This window comes from Zeugodacus cucurbitae, chromosome 5 (genome assembly GCF_028554725.1).
Source record: "Zeugodacus cucurbitae isolate PBARC_wt_2022May chromosome 5, idZeuCucr1.2, whole genome shotgun sequence".
In the NCBI taxonomy this organism is placed as follows: domain Eukaryota; kingdom Metazoa; phylum Arthropoda; class Insecta; order Diptera; family Tephritidae; genus Zeugodacus; species Zeugodacus cucurbitae.
Genome location: NC_071670.1, coordinates 46427874 through 46450718, shown reverse-complemented (window position 1 = coordinate 46450718; position 22845 = coordinate 46427874). Strand labels below are relative to the sequence as shown.

The following is a 22845-nucleotide window of genomic DNA, read 5'->3' as shown; positions in this document are numbered from 1 at the left end:
ACTTCTGAGGGTTATGGTATCAAATGGAAAAGTAAGCTTGTCAGTATGTGAGTGTATAACAAACTTTGACGCTCGTGTGTGTAATTCAACTGCTGAATGCTTAATGCATTAAAAACTAAACTGTAAAGTAAAAAGAAACGGGAGGAATATGTTGAGGTGACAAATACGTTTAAGCCCAAATCTAACACTGACTAAAGTGAGAATGTGGTAAAATAAAATCGATTGCATATACGAATTTAAAACTGTTTAATAGATTTAGTTGTATATGAAAGTTAATATCATCGTTATAACCGAGTAAGTTGTTTGGTTAAAAATAATTTTGGAATATTAATTTTAAATCAATTATGAAATGCTTGGCAACAGCCTTAATTAAGTCTCATATACCACTTTATGCTAAGCATGCATTAATTTATTATTACTTAAGCTATGGCGCATAAATAGCAATTACGACTACTTATGTATGTATATGTATGCTGCCGAAAATACAGTCTAATGACTTCTATGTACTATCTACTTTATTTTCGTGTACGTATGTTTGCTCTTGCAATATTGTTTGTTCAACGTAAATTCCACAATAGAGAGTTATACTGTTATACTCATTGTAATCCTTCAAATACTTTTACACGTAATTAACTGCAATGTAATTAATTCTAATGTGTGTGTTCATGTTGTCGTATTTAATGGTGTATAAACATACTGCGTGGAAATTAAAGAGGTACTTTAAATTATTATAGGAAAAAAATTATATATGTAGATATTTTTTCACAATTTATTCCACCTATATTCTAAATTAAAACAAAAGCTTCAATACATGTACATAAATTGTGAGCTTAGTTTCTTCCTCTGCTTTATACCGTTGAGATTTTCAAATGTATGCGCGTAGCTGTCGAACAACTTGAGAAAGCATTTAAATTTCCAAATTGACAAGCGAGATGTCAAGTGATACAAAAGAAAAGTTGAAGCGTACTTAATTACAAAGGAATCATTAGGAAGTACTATTATATCTAATATTACGTATGAGTTTCTTTTAACTTCAAATGATACTGGGTGCCCTTAGTCTTGCTAATGCTTACCTCATTCATGTTGTAATTGCACTACGTTTTATATTTCGGAGACGTGGCGCTATTAATTTTTAGTAAAAGTTCTTAGGTCAATAACCAAAAAGGTTAATAAGTATCAAACGCAATTTCTCCTTCTTAATTGTTTCGCTTCGTTAATGTATTGCTTCCAATCAATATCGGCTTTCAACAAGCTCATTATTTTTGTATTTTCCAAACAAGTTGAGTAGCAAACCAAGTGGTACGAATCCAAAATTGATGCTCATACACTCATTAATATTGAATATTAACGTTCTAACAATGATGACATGGAACAGCAAAACCCATTGGAGAAGATAAAGGGCACAATCGACCCACAACAAATGCAACAAATTTGACTTGAATGTGCACAGCACTCACTCATTGACACGCGTTATTGAGCAGTTGATGGAGCGGCTATTTTTATCGTTCTTGACTCTTGCTGAATTTTTATGCATATTACCTTTTGCGTGGTTGGAGCTGCATTGATGTCTTTACTTTCTTTTCTTGTCTCACTTCAGACATGTTGTGCACAAAATTCGGTCAAGTATCTTAAAATAATCAAAATTTTGATAGCTTACAAACTCTGCCATTTAGCAAAAGTAATTAGCAGGGGATAGAATTTCACTAGAATGGTTTATTTTGAGAGGCGCCCAAAATTGCGGGCAAATAGTGGTAGGTTAAGTTCATTAAATATAACAGTAAATATGAATATTGTTCATGTAGCTGGAACTTGTTTACCGAAAAATGTTCGTGTTTTGTGCAGACTAACAATAATTAGACGACTAAAAATAAAATAAATTGGTATTTTATTTACATGAAAACTGAATTTGAGACAAGATACGTTGAATACCATTTTAATTATATCGTTATGTAAAGCCATTTCCCTTTTTTCTAAAACATTCACGATTCTAAATAACTCATTATTGACGCCCTCCGTGCAGAAACCATATGTAAAAGTATGTGTGTATGTACATTAAAACACTTGCCTGCAGCTGCATCAATTTGGTGTGCGAAAATTTATTTTCCACTTTACCGCGTATGCATTTGCATTGAATTATTGTGCTGTCATTGCCCTAAAACTGTAATTGGTGTTTTCAGTAATTAAACCCACTCATCTGCCTAACCAGGGTACGTAGAATAAAATTGATGTGGTTCATATATTCTGGCAATTGTGTTTTGTGATTTTATGCTCATAAGCATGATGTTGCCAATTCAACAAACAAGCGATCAAATTTTCGCACTGCATTTTAAATTTGGAATTAGAGATTGTGATTTTACGTAGTTATTCAGTTCAGCCACAATTAATTTTCTCTAATTAGTAAATCATTTGATGGATTCCCATTTGTTACGATCTAATTAAATATGTATAGAATTTTAGAGTAACATATTCATGTGTAATTGTGGAAATTGTGTGGAAATGTGAGTAAAAAAAAACAGAGGCAATATGTAAAAATTCGAATAAGTATATTTAATCATATTAATTTAGTGATTTATACATGAACAATTGAGCAAACAATGAGCGCAGATGTGTTAATAGTTGTGTTGGTTGTTGGTATTCTGTTCAATTATGAAAATTAATTGATAATACTCCAAGGACATTACGTGGAGAAGTAAGCGAAGTTAAACTGCAAATAAATAGAGGAGAATGGAAGTTCAGGTGATGAAAGTCATGCCCGATATTATGTTACTAAGGGGGGATATTTTATGGGAATTTCGGTTACTCAAGTGTCGTGTTGCATAAGCTTGTGATTTGAAGAATTTCGCTTTTACTTTGGCAGCGATTGACTTTCAACATTTGCTTTGAAGCTTGTATTATGTGGCACTGCACTGAATTAACTTTGGAAAATTGCAGCTTCCCAGTGTTCTTCTGCAATGCTTTCTAACGGACATTATTAATCCGCTCTTCCACTTTGCTGTCTTTGTGGTTTGATGGTGTGATGTGGTACTCTTTGACTAACCATAGAATTATACTAGAATCCACCAGCGCTAGTCAGAAATGCTATCAGCTGATAGCTAGAAGACTTTGTTGGTATATGTTAAACTTCAAAAGTAAAATGAGTATCTGTATGTTCATCATGTGGTATTGAGTTCCAGTCTAGGTACACATAGTGCTCTCTTTGTTGGGGTTCAATTAGTTTGGAAACGCTGTAAGTACGGATAATAAAAAAAAAAGTAAAATTAATTATTTAATATAATATAATAAACAGGGTTTGTATACAGTTTCCGTATTTTTATAAAACTTTGTAACTTAATAACAGAAATGTATTTTCTATTAGAAAGAGAAATGAGAAAGCAAATTAATTTAAGTTTTTTATTAAAATGTATTTTCTACAATCTGTGGTATTGAATCTTATCACTTTTTAAATCATAAGACCTACGAGTTTAGTTTATAAATAAATTGATTGTATTATAAGGTCAAACGTACATTCGCATATAATTTATGGGGCATAAAATTGATGCAGTAAAAATGAAAGGCAATTTTGTTGACGCTAAAGGTAATGGCTTCACCTCACTCGCGAATAAATTCGTGCATTTATAGCACAGTTGGGTTATTCAAATTCGATACATACGCGTGTATTTACATATTATTTTCACCTTTATGATGTTTCACATAGCCTCGAATCATCATCCATAAATATCAAGTATCCATAAATAATGACAAGGTGTTAGAAGTTTCTATGTCTTGTGAACAAACGTATTGTATTTGATGTTTATCAAAAATTTCCCGCTGGGTTTCTGCACGTAGGCAGTTTATGGGTGCATTTACGAAGTGCAGTAATTACGATGTTCGTAATAAGGGCTCATGCAACAAACCACCCACAAACGCAAGCACTCTGTAAGCCCTTGCTTCTTTTATTTGAAAAACCAAGTGAACTGAGTCTTGAATATGAGTTGACATCTGAAAGCGATGAAAACCGTTTAATATGCGTTGGCGCGTTGCATGTACACACATATGTACACATACGTATGTGTTTTGGGTGACTTCACTTTTGCGCTTAAAAATGGGTTTATAACTCATTTTACGCGTTTTTTATGTATCACTCGCAGCTGTTGTTGTTTTTCTCACATTACCCTTGTAACAGCGTAACGAACCGTAAAGGCTTTTTGAACTTTGTTTCTACTTTATATATTCAAGCCCACATACTCACGCACTTGTGAATTTATGCTCACATTTGACGGAAGTGTTAACGATTTCATAAATTTTATACAAACTCAAGTGTGAAATAAAATATCCTATAGAAATTATTGGAATAATAAAGGCAGTTGAGATCATTCTCTTCTTTATCGACGAATCACATATATTTACTATGAACAAAATTTTGATACGGATAATAATGAAAATCTTCGTTAATCCCATACATGGAATGATTGTAAAATCATATCAATACTTTGTAATAATTAGACTGGAAATAAAAAAAAAATATGCCAATTCCAATTAGCATACGATTTTTGTTAAGTTTTTCTAGTGAAAGTGCTTTTGCTATTTACTAAGGGTTTATTTATTTAAATTTCAAAATAAAACAACTACACAAAGCTTTCATAGATAGGTTGTAAAATCACTTACAAATATATGAGGACAAGCATCATTACAATTACATTAATGATTCTGCCTGTGCAATAATTAAATGAGCATAATGACATGTGTTGAAGCTTTTGTTAATCGGATCGCATGCAAATGTCAAATTTAATCTTTCGCAAAGTTAATGAAATAACAAACTAATTATTTGTTAAAGCCCACGAATGCATGGCCTATTGAGCCACAATGAGACACCTAAGTGGTGCGGAGCGCTGCACATTTAAAGAGATTAGGTAAATTGAATTGCGGTCGTTTGCTACAGAAAATTAAACCATTAAGAGCTACTGTATTAGGGAAATACGGTATTTACCTATATATACTTGTATACTAGTATGGAAAAGTGATTTTTTGTGGCTCTCATTTTTATAGGCGTCAAGGCCGCTGACCTTTATCAAGAACTGATATTGAATATTTGATCTTTTTGTGATATCTTCTAGTTCTCGACAGTTAGCATATTGTGAATATGTTTGACTTCTTATAATAATTATTTTCATTCAATAATCCTAAATTATTTTCACAAACTCGTATATGATGTTATTTTGTGGTGCATAATCTGGATATATTTGCATTTTTCTAAGAAGGTTATACATGTCGTATGAGTGATATATGCAGGGCAAAATAATGTGAAAATCTTGTTTGGTTTATCAAATGTATGTAGGAAGTCAATTTGCCTAAGAAACTAATTTGAAGGAAATAAAAGCAAGAAAAAGAACTAGAGCATTACACTTTGTCAACAGAAACGTAAAAAGCAAAAACTGTAAATTCAAACCTCACCAATCGGGCGGATGAAGTTGCCCATCGTATTCTATGGCATTTGCCTAGTATATGGCCTCATAATCACGTTTTTAAAGATATTTTTTTCGTATTGCATAACTCTTTAGTTCTTGTCATGCTACCATTGAGCTTCACGCTGCTTGCTACTAGATTACCAGAATCGATGTCATGGATGAGGCAAAAAAAGTTCAGAGCGCTTAAAATAGATTGGTGGGAGAATTGCAAGGGAATTTGAGTTTCAAATGAAAACGAGAGCAGCATTAGGAAACTCACAATGGCAAAAAAGTAACTGTGTTATCAAAGCGTATGTAACGTGATATCTTACACATGTGCAGAGATATTCGTTATGAGAATATGTAGGTTAATACGTGGTTCTTGCGCAGGAAGGTGATGCTATAAGTATGGTGCGGTCTTTTATGTAGCTGTTTTAAGCGTACAATGGTTTTATTTTAGGTTTTCTATGTTGAAATCTTGATCCATATAGTTTCCTCTCTTTCTTAAAAAACCGTCACTTGCCATTCCATAGCCATTGGAAATATTCCAGCTCAAGTTTGAACAACACTTTTTCTGTAAATGATTTATGTATAAATCAGGTGCATACTCTTTACTTCGCTATTACTACGTTTTCATATAAATTTGCTTGTACATCGAAGTGTTTGTATTGAAATACTTGTAAATGCCTATGCCGTTGGCAATTTTTCACAAAACTTGTGAATTGAATATTCATCGAATATTTCGTTCGATCGATTTCTGATTTGTTTTTCTTGTTCTCTTTGCAGACACTTTGAAACTGGCACTTTAACGCCAGACCAACAGTTTGCAGTTGAAATAAGGTGAGTTTCAATTTACGCCAATTTTCGCTTTTGTGTTCCCCTTTAATTGCCAACCTCTATCTATGTGTGTACGTTACATTTTTTCGCTTTCAAATTCGTTACGCCAATCTTCTACACATCTTTTATATTGCTACATGTATCTGCACGTGTCAATAAAATTCTACCGGTTAGGGTGCACACATTTTCAGGACATTGTTAAAGGAAAAGAAAAATAGTGGTAGAGAATTGTAGCAAAAAGTTTTATTGCAATACAACACCTACGGGTATTTGTCTCGTTGTCAGATTCGAATAACGATACAAGAATGCTAGAGGACACGTAGTGAGAAGAATAAGTGAGGCAGTAAAACTTTTTTAGTTATAAAAGAAATATCATCCACAGGAGTGGGTGAACAGGCGTGTATCTGAAATGTTGCTTTTTGTTGGTATGTTATCAGTATAGCATATATATATTTCAAACCAACCTACACGTACATATCATGGTGTTTTTCATTGACAAATATTCTTATATTCATAGTATTAGTATATGTGTTCTTACTATTTACTCTACACACAATGACACAGTATAAACTTCTATTGAAGTGAGAAAAAAGAAGATTCTCTGTACTCAAATTAGTGAGATTAGGAAGTTTATTGAAATATATACATATTTGTATTGCGTTTGACAATTCCTCCACAATACTCTTACTCAACTGTTAGTTCTCTAACAAATATACAAATAAACAGTTGTCTTTGTATAAACAATACTTTCAGTGGTTGTTGTCTTTCAAATAATAATGTAGGATGGTGTTGAATACACCTTTGTTTGATTGTTTGTTATTCGTTTGTCGGTTTGTTTTGTTTTTCTTTCTCATCTCTGTTCTTATTTATTTTGCCTATCACCGGAAAACGGAAGTTAAGTAGCGGAAGTAACGTGCTGAAACAGTGCACCCGCAGAAAGCAAAAGCTGCAATTGAAACTACAATTATACCACTGTAGATAGTTTTGTATCGTGGATCTATCTGAATGAACATGAGATGTGCCCCAATTTATTAGAATGTGGCAAAACAGATGTTGTGTTGAAAACTCCAAAGAAAGTGATGGAAAGTGAATGGAATAAGTCATCAACGTTGCCTTTTAAAGTGAACCTAACATAACTACAATTATCTGACCTAAGATTTATGAAGGTTAAGGCTGTTTCAAGGCTTCCAAATATAGCTTTGCTAAAATCTATCTAAGTTTTATTATAAATCTTGAAGTCTATAGTAATCCCTAACAAAACTATTATCTAGTAATGTTTATATTTCGAAAGTATTTTAATGAAACCAGAAGATAAAACTCAATCCTCGCCTTGTGGAATAATAATATTCCTTTCAATTGCAATTCTCTCATTCATTTTACTTCACTCTTTAGCATATTGACTTTTTGTTAAGTAAACCATATTGGCTTAAATCATTGCATCAACTGTTTGATTTTGAAATGTAAAAGGGTTTTAGCTTTTAGTGTAAGCTTTGTGTATATAATGAAAACTAAATATTTTGTCCGAACTTGTGGTCGGAAAACATTGACCGATTGATCAATAAAAATCAAAATAAACAAAAGAGTCGACATTCAAAGTGCAAAAATAAAAAAGTGGAATTGAAAATGCTAAAATCACATACAATAGCAGCTGTGGGTCTAATGATTTATTGAGCGAATGTATGGACATTCTGTGAATTTTTGTTTAGCAATGTGTATAGTTTTTAGTTTTGCCACGAAAGATAACTGAAAATGAAAAAAGGAAGGAGTAAACAACTTGTTGCTTCATCGATTTGTCAGAAATTTGTATAGTTTAACGTTGAACTGAAGGTGCTTGTGGTTATATAAAGAGCGCGTAAGTTAATGCATAGGTCCAGTGGGGCGTATGAGTGACGCATTTGGTTAGGCACGCAAAGTGAAAATGGGAAGTTGGGACATTTTTGGAGTTGGTTATTAACCGAATGCTTAAAAATAACAGACCACCCCTACATTCAACTCTTTGCCTATATTTCTTTATTCTTTACCACACTGTTTTTGACATCATTTGTTCATTATGCTATACTTTTGTATGCACATGAATATTTTGTGAGATTTATACTTATTGCTGGGTGTGAATATGGAATATAGAATATATGATTATTGAAGCCCTTTATATTTTCTATAGTAAGATGCTAAGCAATGACAAATTGAAATTGGCAGAAGTTCGTATAAAGTTTTAAGACAAATGAGTTGGAATGCAACTTTGCTAGACGCTGATGCGACACCTCGGTGATATTCTTAAATTTCATTGAAATAAATTTCTATGTAACAAACAAATTTCAAGAAAAATGTAAACTTGCACTTTCCAATGTTTATAAAAAAATATTGGTCTAATTATATAGATATACAATATTATTGCTTCCTTAACCAAAGCATACAATTTTCTACTGAAATTTACACAATTTAGTATATTTATCCGTACGATAAAAGTTTCGAAAGTTTTCTGTTATCACTTGCTTCTTCATTTGTCTATAAATTACGACAGAATAATTTTGGTTTCATGCATATAACTCTAATGCTTTTAATACACACTTTAGCTGCGTACGTGCGTGTTAATGTTGTCTGCCATTATGGAGGTAGAAATGTTCTCAAATGAACTTGTGCAGGTGTACTTACATATGCGTGAGAAAATCTTACATATTTGCACAGCTATAATTTGTTGCTTGGTGACAACTTATCATGTAGTCAGCCATTGAGCTAGTTAAAAGCAACAGTTGAAATCCTATAAAACTTTTGTATTCTTTTGTACGTTTATCCGCACGCTCTCTTTCGTATTGAAATAGATGTCTTGTTGGTGTGTTACTATTCTCATTCCATTGTTAGACCGTCTTCTATTTACTTATTTCCAGTTTATTTAAATTTCGTAATTAAAAATTATTCGTTTTGCACCTTTCCTTATTTAAAAATAATTAATAATTACATCTCAAGATGAAATGGCAGCTGCAAGTAAGTAGCTTGTTTCTTTCATTCCACACATTACACAGCTTGCGAGCATTCAGCCTCTGGAGGAGTTAAACGAAAATTGTAGCTCCGGTTGCTTGCCTATTTGGAAAAATTAGCCACAAAAACGATAAGAAATAAAATATCGCGCTCTGAAAATTACATCATATGAAAATATGAGGGCATATGAAATTAATATGACGCTACAAATTGACCATCGGCTTGCTATACAGCGGTTAGTGTTCATTTCCTTAAAGGCTATCTTTCTTTAGGTAGGTAATTGACACTTATTTAAAGTGTTTATGAATTTCCTATGAGATAAAGAAAATTTGCTAGACTCAAAAATATGCATAAATAGAGGGAAAATATGTATATTTAATGATGCAGGTGCTTGTACTTCTACAATATTTCAGTAATAGTAAATGCATGTAGCAGCATTGCCAAACCTTACTGAAGCTCTCATCTAAGTATTAGGTAAATATCAATACATACAGTTCGCCATATATGTAAGAAATCTGAACTTATTCGAATTTAATTTTTGTTTTTTGTTTGCTATCAGCCGAACTTTCATATACTTTTTATTGCTATCAAACTGTGCTGTATTTGTGTTAACTTGCAACATCAGATGCTGTTAACGCTCAAATAGCGCCATAAAGCAAATATTAAAGTTTGACTTTGCTGTTGTTCCAACATGCATTGAAGTTTTTTTTTTTTTTTTTGTTGAGCAAAGTAGTTTTAATTCTTATATGAACCTTAAAAAATTACCTTGGCCTCGTCGTTAGCGTAACAAAGAGGCTGCATTTCGTGATTTAGCTCTATCTTCCATCTCACTCAAGATATGTACATATATACTTAATTACACTTTTCCTCTGCAATATTGCTTCAACAATATTAAGGTGCTTATTGGTTTAGTTCGGTCAAGCATAGTTCGTTTGACTCTTGCGGTAATGCAATAAGCGTGTGGCACTCAACTGAAATGTCCTGCCCACGGATTTTAAGTATAATGTGATTTCCGTCCAATATGTCCTGGAGGATATGATGAACTCACTGATGAAATTACAGTGACTGCTGCCCACGTCAACTACTATATAAAGTATCGAATATGAGTTTCATACATGCTACATATGTGTATTAATGTGTTTTTATTGCAATTTTTAACATCTACTTTGCATGACACCAAATATAAGCACAAATATAAATATAATAAAATAAATAAATATAAGCACAGAATTTTCAACTAGTAAATAAAAATATTTTTAAGCCAACCTAATTAACTCCACCCGCATTACACTGATTATTTAAATATAGAATTAAGGAGAATGAAGAATTCGAAAGAAGAAGAAAGAAATTGGAAATTAGTTAAAAGAAGAGCTCTGCTGGCGTGAAAACATTTTTTCGTTTATTTCCTTTTGAATTCATTTACCACCGATAATAAAATTTGCTATTATCCTGGAACTTTCAGCCTCACCATATCCACTCCCATTTCTCTCATCGAAAAACTAAAGAAAGTGCAGTGAAATTAAAGCTTAACTTGTATTAATTTGCATATCCTTCAGCTAATTTACAGCCGCTCTTGACTACTTAAGCCTAGACCACTTAACAAGTATGCAGGAAAACTATTGGTATTTTGTAGTAGTTTAATGTTCGCAATTTGCTTCTCGATGGGGAGTATTTACAGTATACAGTTTTCGTACTTTTGCTTTGAATTAAATTCTTTAGTTTAGTAACGAATCCAAGTTCACTCACTTTGCACATTGGTAGTATTTAAAGTCCACTTTTCCATTTGTATTCCTACCCTTCAATTTAACTTTGATTGTTCTACGTTGTATTTTCCCATTTTCTTATGCTCTCCGTTTCTTCTTGTCCTTGAACTATTTGTTATTCTTATGTTAGTTTTCATTTTTCAGGCTTAACTTCACTTCCGACCTTCGATTCGCCGGTCTGTTATGTAAATACTTTTTGATTTTCAGTACGAGCTAATAGGATATGTTTCTCTAAATAACTGCGTGCAAAATGCAAAATACTTGAGACTTGAACTTTACTTTTGGTTGAAGATATTCATGCGATTATTTCAAAAAATTTTGAGGGTATATATTTCAATATTTATTAGAGCGAAATGGAAACATAAAGCATATTACTTGTATAGAGAATGGTCTGAGATGAATTCGTTCAGTGTCGTCTATTATCTTTGCAAATTTCTTATTTTTGATTTTGGGAAGTGGATTTTGGACATCTTTTATTTGTGTGAGAATGATAGATGATGAAAGTTGTAAAGTAAAGTATGCTAATTCGTAAGGAGTTACTATCTTCTCCTCAAGGGTTTTCAAAGGAATTGATGCACAATGATTAGTTTTGCTTTCGAAATTTCTATATGTGTATACACGACTGTTTCGATGAATTTCTGTTTTTATAATCTCTTTGTTTTAATACGACTTTTATTATAATCATTAGTTCTAGCTCGTCGTCACTTTCTTGTATGACTAAAGCATAATTTTCTATTAAATTATGTTGAGCTTATTAAAATATTTACTTTTTTGTATGTTGTATGAATTCGTTAGCCAATTTACAGCTTAGCAGACGAATTCAGTCACTTAGTAGTATTTATCTCAAAATTAAGATAATATCGATATATGCACAATATTCCAATGCATTACAAATTTCAATTATTATAGCCTATGTTAAGAAAAACGAAAAATTTAATTGGGATTTAGATTAGATTAGCTTTCCAGGATATTGAAAATTTAAGAGGAATTCGTTGACAAATACGTAGTATTAAAAATTCAATTATTTTCCGATATAGCTCACAGCATTCACAATATGTACACTCTTCACAATCTAAACATGGATTTATTGAATTTTCGACAAATCGCTTGTGGCAAAAACTCTCATTCCAATGGTTGAGCCTACATGAATACCATATCAACAGTGGTTTAACAGAGCAGGCAGGTGAAATAGTGCCCGTGAGGGTATTTGCTTTTATGCTTTGAAATGGTGAAACACGCAAATACAAAATGGACAATAAATGTACCATGTATGAGAAAAATATACATCGTCATCAATATCGAAGCTACCTACTTGTGTTCGTTTTAATAGTGAATGGTTATTCATTACCTGTACATGTATGTACATACGTTTTTATGTATGTTTCTCTGTTTCTATTGTGTCTTACTTAAAAAATGTATTTTTATGCATATTGCAGCGAAACTAATACTTGCTGTAGAATATTCTTAGCATTGCCGTCACGTCACAAGTCTCATGTGACACAGTTTGTAAGCCACTCAAGCTTGCAAACATTCATGCTTCTTTATTCCACTGACTTTGGATAGGCACCACAAATATTTTTTTAAACAAAAATAAATTTCGAAATAAACAAGCATACAGAAAATATGAAATATTATTTAGATCAATGAAAAATATTCTAACAAGTGGGATAAATCATATGAAGTCCAGATTTCTCTCAGAAAAAGTCAGAAAATTACTTTGTGTTTAACCCAAACAAATGTTTTGCTAGTGTGTATTTCCATATCAAACATTTTAGTTTCTTATGGGCATTTAAATATGTCGTTTTTTCTCTGGAGAATGAGTTATGGAGACAGCAGCATTCTGTTGCATGAATTTGCACATTTCAAAGCGCTGCTGCCACAAGCTGTTGTATTCCTCCCAGCAATATTTTGCAACACACTATTCAAACAACAGAATTTTACTCTCAACGGAAGCCAACGTTATTCTTTTATATATACTAAAAAACTATTGCATTCACATTATACGCCGAATAAATTTCTCATACGCTAGACTGCCTGCCAGCTTTTTTGAGTTGATAATAAAATTGTTTATAATAAAATTGAAAGAAAAATATTTCAAAAGTAAGTGGGTGTGACGTAAAGGGAATCTGAGAGTAGAAAGGGTGAGGATGAGAGTGAAGCGGATAGTGTTTGTGTGTCTGCTGTACCATGAAAGTGTGTTGCAGCTATTTTACACGCAATATCATCACTCCATTACCATTAAGCAATTGACGGTGAAAGCAAGTGCAATAGTTTCATTTGTGATTTTGTAATCAAGAACCACATTTCAGCATTCTTGTACATGTACGACTTCCACAATTTAAGAAAGAAATACGATAATTCGATTAAATGTTTTTAAATCAATTTACACAAAATAATTCGATTTTATTGCTATATTAATTTACAGGCAATTGAATTTTAAGTGTCGTGTAATTAATTCGTATGTACATATGTCTTTATAAATTGTATAGAGTTGAAATTTATCAAATTTCGTTTCATTTTAAATTTATTTTTTTTCTTAAGACATAACATGTATTGGTTAAAATTATATTATTTTTACATATACAGTATCGGACAAAACTAAAGCACCCCCTAGTGCGTTTTTTGAAATTACTGTTTTTCTTAAAACTAAGAGTTCAGAAATAAAAACTTTTTGTATATATTATTAGATCCATATAATCACTCAAAACTAAAGAACCCCCTTTGATTGGTGTCAACAAATTAGTTTATGAGCTAATATTTTGTTGAAAATGTGTTATTTGAGTTAAAAAGTGTTCATATTTAAGATATTTAAGATAAGATATTATAAATAGAATTTTCCGACGATAATGCCCTTTTCCAGTCTTAGTTCTAATTCTACAGATTTCTCAATAAATTCCATATCAACGATACCATAAAATTCCAGAAATATTTTTAAAATCAATTGATGAATTCAGGTGAACGAACTAAACACTTTAAACCACCATTATATTAGCTTGCAAGCTGCGTTTACCTTGGTCAGAGATGTATTAATGACCATTATCTCGTTGGTACATCCATCTAAATAAAATGAACAATTAAATTTATAGCAGTATCACATTTTAATTAATGTCGGAGTACACGAAAGGGTCCATCATTCCTATTATTTTCTGTTTTGACTCGATCTCTTACCCAGAAAAAAAATTACAGACCAACATGTTACCACCACCGTATTTCTTAGTTGCTATAATACTAGTGATTGAAAGAAACTTTTTAAACTTCCCACAGATTAATCAAATGATAAAATAATTTTCGATTACTAGTCTTTCCAATAAATTGAAGCTTTGGTTAAAAATTATTTTAACTATAAATTTTTTACTAAAGTGATTGGCTACTTGGCTGGGTGTATGGTGACCTACTGCGCTTCAATTGATCGTCTGCCAAATGTAAATTTATTAAGAGACTATCTAAATTTTTTTTTATTTGTTCGCTAGAAATTATTTTATTTATACGTTTTTTAATCAAAAATATATTATAAAGTTTTGTCCGATACTGTATATTAATCATATATTCTGTTGAATATGTGATCGATTCTGCCCACACAATATGCTCCCTTTTTTATATAATTCTGTAATTACATGCAAAAAAGTTAATTTTAGAAATTTAAAAAATTTATTCTGATTTTTCGATATTAACGCCAATTTACAGATATACACAACCAATCAATTCAATTCAATTCTTATTATAATTCAATCAAATCATCATTTACATAATTCAATCATAAGTAAATATTATATTAAGTGGTTGACTGATTTGTGATAGTGACAAATCGAATGCGCCTAAATTGCCTATAAACATAAACTCCTTGTGTCGCTCAATGTATGAGGAAGTACATATTAGCTTATGAAATATGTCTGATTGATGAAAGTATTATAATTTCTCGCCAAAAATCAGAAACGTTCAGATTAAACGTTTCATATACTTATATATCACTTTAGGCGGCTTTTAGGCTAAGGTATTAATTCGGTTTACTTACGAATTAAGGGAGGGCGGTTATGAGAACTTGTCTTCGAGATTCATGGAATTGATTGAATGCTAAAGATCCATTCGATTCGCTATGATGTCTAGTTATAATTTGAGTTCTTACATATATTGCCCTGGCACTATATCTATCTGAGATGTATGGCTGCATGCATTAAGATCTTAATCAATGACTTCCATAATATCATCCAGGTCGTTAGATCTACAAGTGACCTAGTCGTAGTAGTTCTGAATGTTGCATTCTTTTCTTTAGTAAGTCTATTTTTGAACCAAGTTCGCACCGGGATTTCTTCTTTACCGAACTTATTAGCAGGGTCACTTGCTGAAGTGAGTATTCTAATCGTGTACGAATTGTTTGTTGGGTGAGTCTGTTCTAACTAATATGTTTTTCTAAGACTGTCGTCAGCTCTTCTCCATAAGTAGTTATACTTATACTGCGCTTAATCAGTTTAGCCCTCCTCTGTTTCAAATAGTTTTAGTTAATTTCTGTCAACACTAAATAAGCTGAACATCTGAAATTATTTGTAAATATTAATTAATAATTTTTCACTTGAATAAATTAAAAAAAAAGATTTTCTCTTTTATTTTTTAATATTTTGTTTTGGCAAGCAATAAAAAACTCTTTAATTTTGATATTTTTAAATATGGATCAGTACAAAAAGTTTGGTGTCAATACATATTCAATCTTCAGAGCAAAATAAAAGACAAATGACATGTGTTAAATATAAAAACATAATAAATTAGCGTTAAGTTAGAACTAGAAAATTCAAAGCAATTATATTTGTGTGGTGATGGTTTTGTAGATCTGTTGTTTAGTACAATTACATTTATTAAAATTTCTAATAATTTTTTTGATCATATTTATTAAACTGTACTTTATACATTCAAGCTTTGATAACTGAAAAAATAATTTTTTGTTTTGAATTTCAGGTACGTGTGAAATATAAGTTCAAATCTCAGATCATTTATGTAAGTTAAATTATGACAAACATTTTTTGATATTTAATTTAAAGCATTTATAAGTCACTGGTATATTAAGATAAATATTTAACATACCAGAAGACGGAATGAACATAGCAATTTTTCAAAAAAAAAAAAAAATCACAACGCTTAACTGAGTAATAAATAACATTTTCGCACATTTATTGATCAATTAAAATTCTGATTGAGAAACCAGTATTTGCCCTTCACACTGCCGTTTACTCGATAATCGATCAGCTGTTTTTGCTTTCCATAAGAAGTGGGTAAGTTTCATCAGTTGATTGCTATATTTTTATTTATTTCCAGCAGCGACATCTATTGTCGTGTAGCGAGAACAACAACTCGCAGACAATACATTTTCAAGTAGATTAAAATTCAATTAGAAATTAATGTAGAAAAATGAGATTTAAATCGAGCAATTACTGTTTAATGAAATAATCAATTAGTTCCTGTGTGAAAAGGTTGTATATATATATATATATATATATATATATATATATATATATATATGGGAACCGCTTTAAGCAATTATAGCCGAATCCACCAGAGTGCGCCACTCGTGTCTCCGTGTTTGCTTTTTGGCGCCAACTGGAAACACCAAGTGAAGCAAGGTCACTTTCCACTTGATCCTTCCATCGGAGTTGAGGTCGTCCTCTTCCGCGGCTTCCTCCAGCGGGTACTGCATCGAACACTTTCAGAGCTGGAGAGTTTTCATCCATCCGTACAACATGACCTAGCCAGCGTAGCCGCCGTCTTTTTATTCGCTGAACTATGTCAATGTCGTCGTATAAATCGTACAGCTCATCGTTCCATCGTCTGCGGTATTCGCCGTTGCCAATGTTTAGAGGACCATAAATCTTGCGCAAAACCTTTCTCTCGAAAACCCCAAGAGTCGTCTCATCGGATGTGGTCATCGTCCACGCTTCAGCGCCATACATCAGGACGGAAATAATGAGCGACTTGTAGAGTTTGATTTTGGTTCGTCGAGAGAGGACTTTACTTTTCAATTGCCTACTTAGTCCATAGTAGCACCTGTTGGCAAGAGTGATTCTGCGCTGAATTTCGAGGCTGACATTGTTGGTGTTGTTAATGCTGGTTCCCAGATAAACGAAATTATCTACAACTTCAAAGTTATGACTGTCAAGAGTGACGTGGGAGCCAAGACGCGAGTGCGCTGACTGTTTGTTTGATGACAGGAAATATTTCGTCTTGTCCTCATTCACCACCAGACCCATATGTTTCTCTATTTAGCTCTGCAGCCCGTATTATTTTTTCCAGCAGTAGATTGAAGAAGTCGCACGATAGTGAGCCACCTTGTCTGAAACCTCGTTTGGTATCGAACGGCTCGGAGAGGTCCCTCCCGATCCTGACGGACCTTTTGGTGTTGCTCAACGTCAACTTACACAGCCGTATTAGTTTTGAGGGGATACAAAATTCAGACATCGCGGCATAGAGGCAGCTCCTTTTCGTGCTGTCGAAGGCTGCTTTAAAATCGATGAAAAGGCGGTGAGTGTCGATTCTTCTCTCTCGGGTCTTTTCCAAGATTTGGCGCATGGTAAATATCTGGTCCATGGTAGATTTTCCAGGTCTAAAGCCGCACTGATAAGGCCCAATCAGTTAGTCTTTCACACAATACGCTCGACAGGACTATGTGTATGCAATGTTGAGGAGGCTTATCCCACGGTAATTGGCGCAGATTGTGGGGTCTCCCTTCTTATGGATTGGGCAGAGCACACTGAGATTCCAATCGTCAGGCATACTTTTTTCCGACCATATTCTACAAAGAAGCTGATGCATGCACCTTATCAGTTCTTCGCCACCGTATTTGAATAGCTCGGCCGGTAATCCATCGGCCCCCGCCGTGTTTTGGTCGATCGCAACGTTGCGAGGTAGGCAGTCTGTTTTCTCTTCACTGCGGAGCGACAACTCTCATCGTACCAACTGGTTTTTTGGCGTTGCCGGAGACCAATTGTTTCGGCTGCAGCGGTATGCAATGAGTTTGAGATGCTGTTTCACAGTTCCCTTATATCGAGATGCTTATGAGTGCTCTCAGAGAGCAGGAGTGCAAGTCGAGTAGAAATCGTTCGGCTGTCGATTGGTCATAATATACCAATATAAAATTACATAGATGATCATGAAAGAGTGCACCCAATTCCGTTTAAATAGTTTTAATAGTTTAGTCTAGTAAAGTTTAGTTCAGTAAAAATATTAATTATATGTGTCATGTTCACGGGTCGGAAAACAATAGGAGTTATTTGTTTTTACGCCTGATAATAAAACGAAAAATATATTCCATGCACCAATATACACAACTAATAGAGAATCATTAAAATACTTAATTTTTTAAACTATCATAATAACATAATTAAGTCAATAAAGTAAAAATAAAATTTATGCTAATTTATTGCTTCTAATGCAAAAGAAAGTTCGCCTCCGCGTCAGCTAGTAATGTATAAAAGAAAGGCAAATAGAGATAATCTTGCTCATTCGTCTTTTGGACTCACATGTCTTCGGTTGTGACATGCAAGACTCAGCGTTTGAACTTTTAGGTATATACACAATGTGTGACTCGACCGCGTACCTGGCCAACCACAATGTTTACTGACTAATATACCGATTAATATAATAACGAATACCGAAAATGAAAACAATTAAAAATAGCAACGATCCGCGCAAACGTCTCCTCTCGTTGAGATGAAATAAGTGAAGAAATTCAAGTAAGGGCCAAATTCCAACAAGCGTACCATGAGTGCAATATCACACCTTAAAGTGGAATCCAGCAATTTGTCATCGTATGGAATACTAGATGCTCTAACATTCTCACATTCTTTACCGCCGGTGGCTAAACCGGTCGTGAATTGCTGAGACCTTTTTCATCCAGATCTTCAGATCTGCATCTTTTAAGCGAAATGTCTTGATATTGGCCATAATAAGCATCTTTATTCTAAATTAAAGATTTTACATTTCTGAAAGTCTGCTTATCTTTGACTCGTCTGTTCTTGAACCATGTCCGCACTTGGATTTCTTGTACTCCAATACGTTCTGCTATTTCCTTTCGCCGCGCACCTTTCGCAAATTTATTCGCTGCGTACTCCGCCTCTAAAGCATCTATTTGTTGGTATGTGTACACTGTCCGTATACGATTATTCTTGATCTTATCGTGTGAAAAATTGTTAACACTTTGCATTTTGTTTGGTTTAGGATTTGGGTCGGTGCTTACTCGAGAAATACATTAATTTATTATGAAACAAAGAATTTCTCTATACTGTATACTATGAAATAGAGATGTAAGCATTATACCGTTGACTGAGTTTTGTTATTGGCAGTTGAATATGCTCCAAATTCATATAAACACTCCGCATTATCGGATGCAAATTAAAACTGGTTGATAGATTCAGAAATTTCGTTATAAATACATGTAATTGAATTATAAAAGAGGAAAGAGATAAATATTTTTAGAGATTGTGTTTTTTATTATTTCTAGTTTTGTTCACAATTACTCAATTAAAATGATTTCTATAAAAATATGATTAGAATATGAGAACATTATTTAATTGAATGTTCTACTCATGCAGTATGGTGGAAGTTTCATTGAAGACAACTTAAATTCGTATCCAGCAATTTGTATCCGGATGAAGCACCAATTGCTCCAATGTCTGTATCTTAGGTTTTTTCGCGGGCGGTGGCTGAATACAATCTGATGGATTATTCCCAATAAATTCCATGATGTAGTTGTAATCGTCAGTTGAGATATGTTCAAAAACGTTCAGATCGTTAGTTGTTGGGGTATGTTGATAAGCGGATGGTGGCTGAATCCAATGATTGAGATCATTCGCAGTGAACCCCATAATGTCGTTCTCAGTTGTTGAGGAATGTTGATAAGCGGGTGATGACTGAATCCAATTTGATCGATTGAGATCATTCTCAGTGAACCCCATAATCTCGTTCTCAATTGTTGAGCTATGTTGACAAGCAGGTGGCGGCAGTATCCAATTTGATTGATTGAGATTATTCGCTTTGAATGAGTTCAGATCGTCAGTTCTTGACCTCTTTAAAGAGGTATGTTGATAAGCTGGTACGGTACTTTGTTCTATCGGTGCGCTAGTAGTTGTGGTTTTGAAGTTCTCGTTCTTTTCTCTCGCTCTTCTATTTTTAAACCAAGTTCGCACTTGTATTTCCTGCATTCCAATACGTTGTGCGATTTGTTTTCGTCGCGCACCTTTCGCAAACTTATTTGCTGTGTACTCCGCCTCTAAAGCATATATTTGTTGGTATGTGTACACTGTCCGTATACGATTATCCTTGATCTTATCGTGTGAAAAATTGTTAACACTTTGCATTTTGTTTGGTTTAGGATTTGGGTCGATGCTTACTCGAGAAATGTCGATTTGTTAATACTTTTAATGACTTTTTATATATCCTTTTTTCGAGTTTTCTTTCACCTGCTGCAATCACTACGGTCTAAGTTTAGTTACCGTTGATCCTTTAGCAGGTAATTAAATATAGGGCTTATGCTTTAAAATAGTGCTCTGGAAGATGGTTTTTCTTTAGCTTGTCCATTTTTGAATCAATTTTGCACTTGGCTCTCATCTACACCTACACATTCTGCTACTTCCTTTCGCCGCGCACCTTTCGCAAACTTATTTGCTGCGTACTCCGCCTCTAAAGCATCTATTTGTTGGTATGTGTACACTGTCCGTATACGATTAACCTTGATCTTATCGTGTGAAAAATTGTTAACACTTTGCATTTAGGGTTTGGGCCGATGCTTACTCGAGAAATGTCGATTTATCGTTGGGTGAGTGTGAAAAATTATTAACACTTTGCATTTTGTTGTAACTTTAACTAAGTGATCCTTGGCTGGTATGTTGCTCGATGTTTACTCGAGAACTATTGTTGGGTGTGTCTATTCTAACTTGTTTGTTGGTAGTTGGTTCTTAAGCATAATTTTTATGTTTGTTCTGTAATACTATATGAGTTGGTAGAATTAACAATAAAAATATAGTTAAAAAATCACGCTATTGAAGTACGTCTAACTAAAAAACTAATAAAAATAAATTCTTACATAAGCTGACAAAAACAATTAATCGCCCCTATTCCCGTTGTCGTTATCGTTTTAAAACGACTTAAGAACGCCTATTTGGCATTCCTCTTAGCGTTAACGACATTTATCGAAAATAAATTGAGATTCCCCAATTTGAAACGACTATAGAAACGACATAGAAACGACGCGGTTGTTTGAAGGAATATTTGAAGTGAAGATGAAAATTCCAAATCGGAAACAGTTTGAAATTTTAATTTCTGAAATGGAAAAATATCCTGCATATGCCAAAGACTTTAGAAAAGGGATAAATCCTTTAAATTTCGATTTTTTGGGAGGGATATTTTTTTCTCAAAAAAAAAATAAAATAAATAAATCCATTCCACCGCCATCTCTCGTCGGAAATTGTTGGCATTAATAAAATTGCATTTTTATATCTAAGAATATATTTAAGATATGAAAGATCTTAAAATTCAAAACGAAGAAAAAAATAGTACTCCAACAAGAGGAGGAGTTAATAAACAGATACCCATGTCTCCTTTGGCTGGACCACTAGTTAGAGTAGTCGGATTAGCCAGAAGCAAGGAGCATGAGACGCTGGAAGTATAACATATTTTAGAAAAAAGTTTGGAGGACGCAGATGTCACCACTACTTCTTTTAAAAAATCAAATAAAGATGGAAGACTAACATTGTTGTACTTAAGTACAATAATTACAGTGATAACGTTGTTTAGAGTCAATATAGAATAGCATAAAATCCATTAAGGACTGCTTTAAAAATGTCTCTCGTTGCATAAGAAAGAAATTTTTATGTGGGAAAAGAGCTCCTTAAAGTATACTATATAAAATATGTAGACAAATTTCGATAACTTTTCTTAGGCGTTACGATATACTTCAAGAATACCAATTTAGGAACGAAACGACGATAAGAACGACAACGGGAATAGGGCCGAATTAAAAAACGTGTAATATGATTTCAAAAATGTGAGTAGTTTAATGCCGAAGCGTACTGGACCTTTGTGTTTAAAATGTATTGATGTCGCAAATTATTTTGTAAAATATGATTGTTGTAATTAAAATGTTAAGGAATATAATTCTAACTTTTTATTTAGCTACTTGCCTATTTTAACTTTCGTAAAGAATATTTGTTTAATACTCAAAAAACACCTTTGACGGTTGAAACTTATAGTTTGACGTTGCATACTTTTAGCTATTACTTGACTATTTTACTGAGCTGCTGAAATTATCACTAGCTCCTGGGGAACTTCAACGTCGTAATTCATTAGTCAGAATCTTTGAAGGCTTTTGTATGCATATGGTAACATATTTTTAACTGTTTGGTAATTAATGACATAATAATTTGGTTTTCACTTCTACTTTAACTATATATTAAAACTTAACTTCAACTCATTGGAAAGAAAAAGGAAAGCTAAAAGTTTTATTGAATTTTATTTTATCAAAATTGAGTAGAGACAAATGTCCACGAACATAATTTGCTCTCCATATTCTACGACAAAATTCACATTTTTGCTAATATCAATTTCTTAGCTTAAGGTTTGAGAACTAAATAAATAGTATAAATGAGATCGCTATGTAAAATATTAACCATAAGGATCGCTAGCAGATCACCTTATAAAAATATGTTAAAAACAGCCATCCACTAGTAGAGATGAGCCCATCAGTGTGTCGGACTTAATAGTCAGTAATATGATTGGATATTTTAACAACCAGTCGATTACAGCTCTTACGGTAATTTTACAGCAAACATAAATTAATAAAATGACGTATTTATGTATATTTCACCATA

General features: G+C 33.0%; 1 protein-coding gene across 1 annotated transcript; it reads right to left on the bottom strand.

Annotated features, from left to right (window-relative positions):
* Nucleotides 1-19599: 19599 nt before the first annotated feature.
* Nucleotides 19600-20337, bottom strand: LOC128922149 (retinal homeobox protein Rx-B-like). Its single transcript, XM_054231782.1, has one exon. It carries the CDS (start codon nt 20335-20337, stop codon nt 19600-19602), a length of 738 nt encoding a protein of 245 aa, XP_054087757.1.
* Between the last annotated feature and the right edge of the window lie 2508 nt (nt 20338-22845).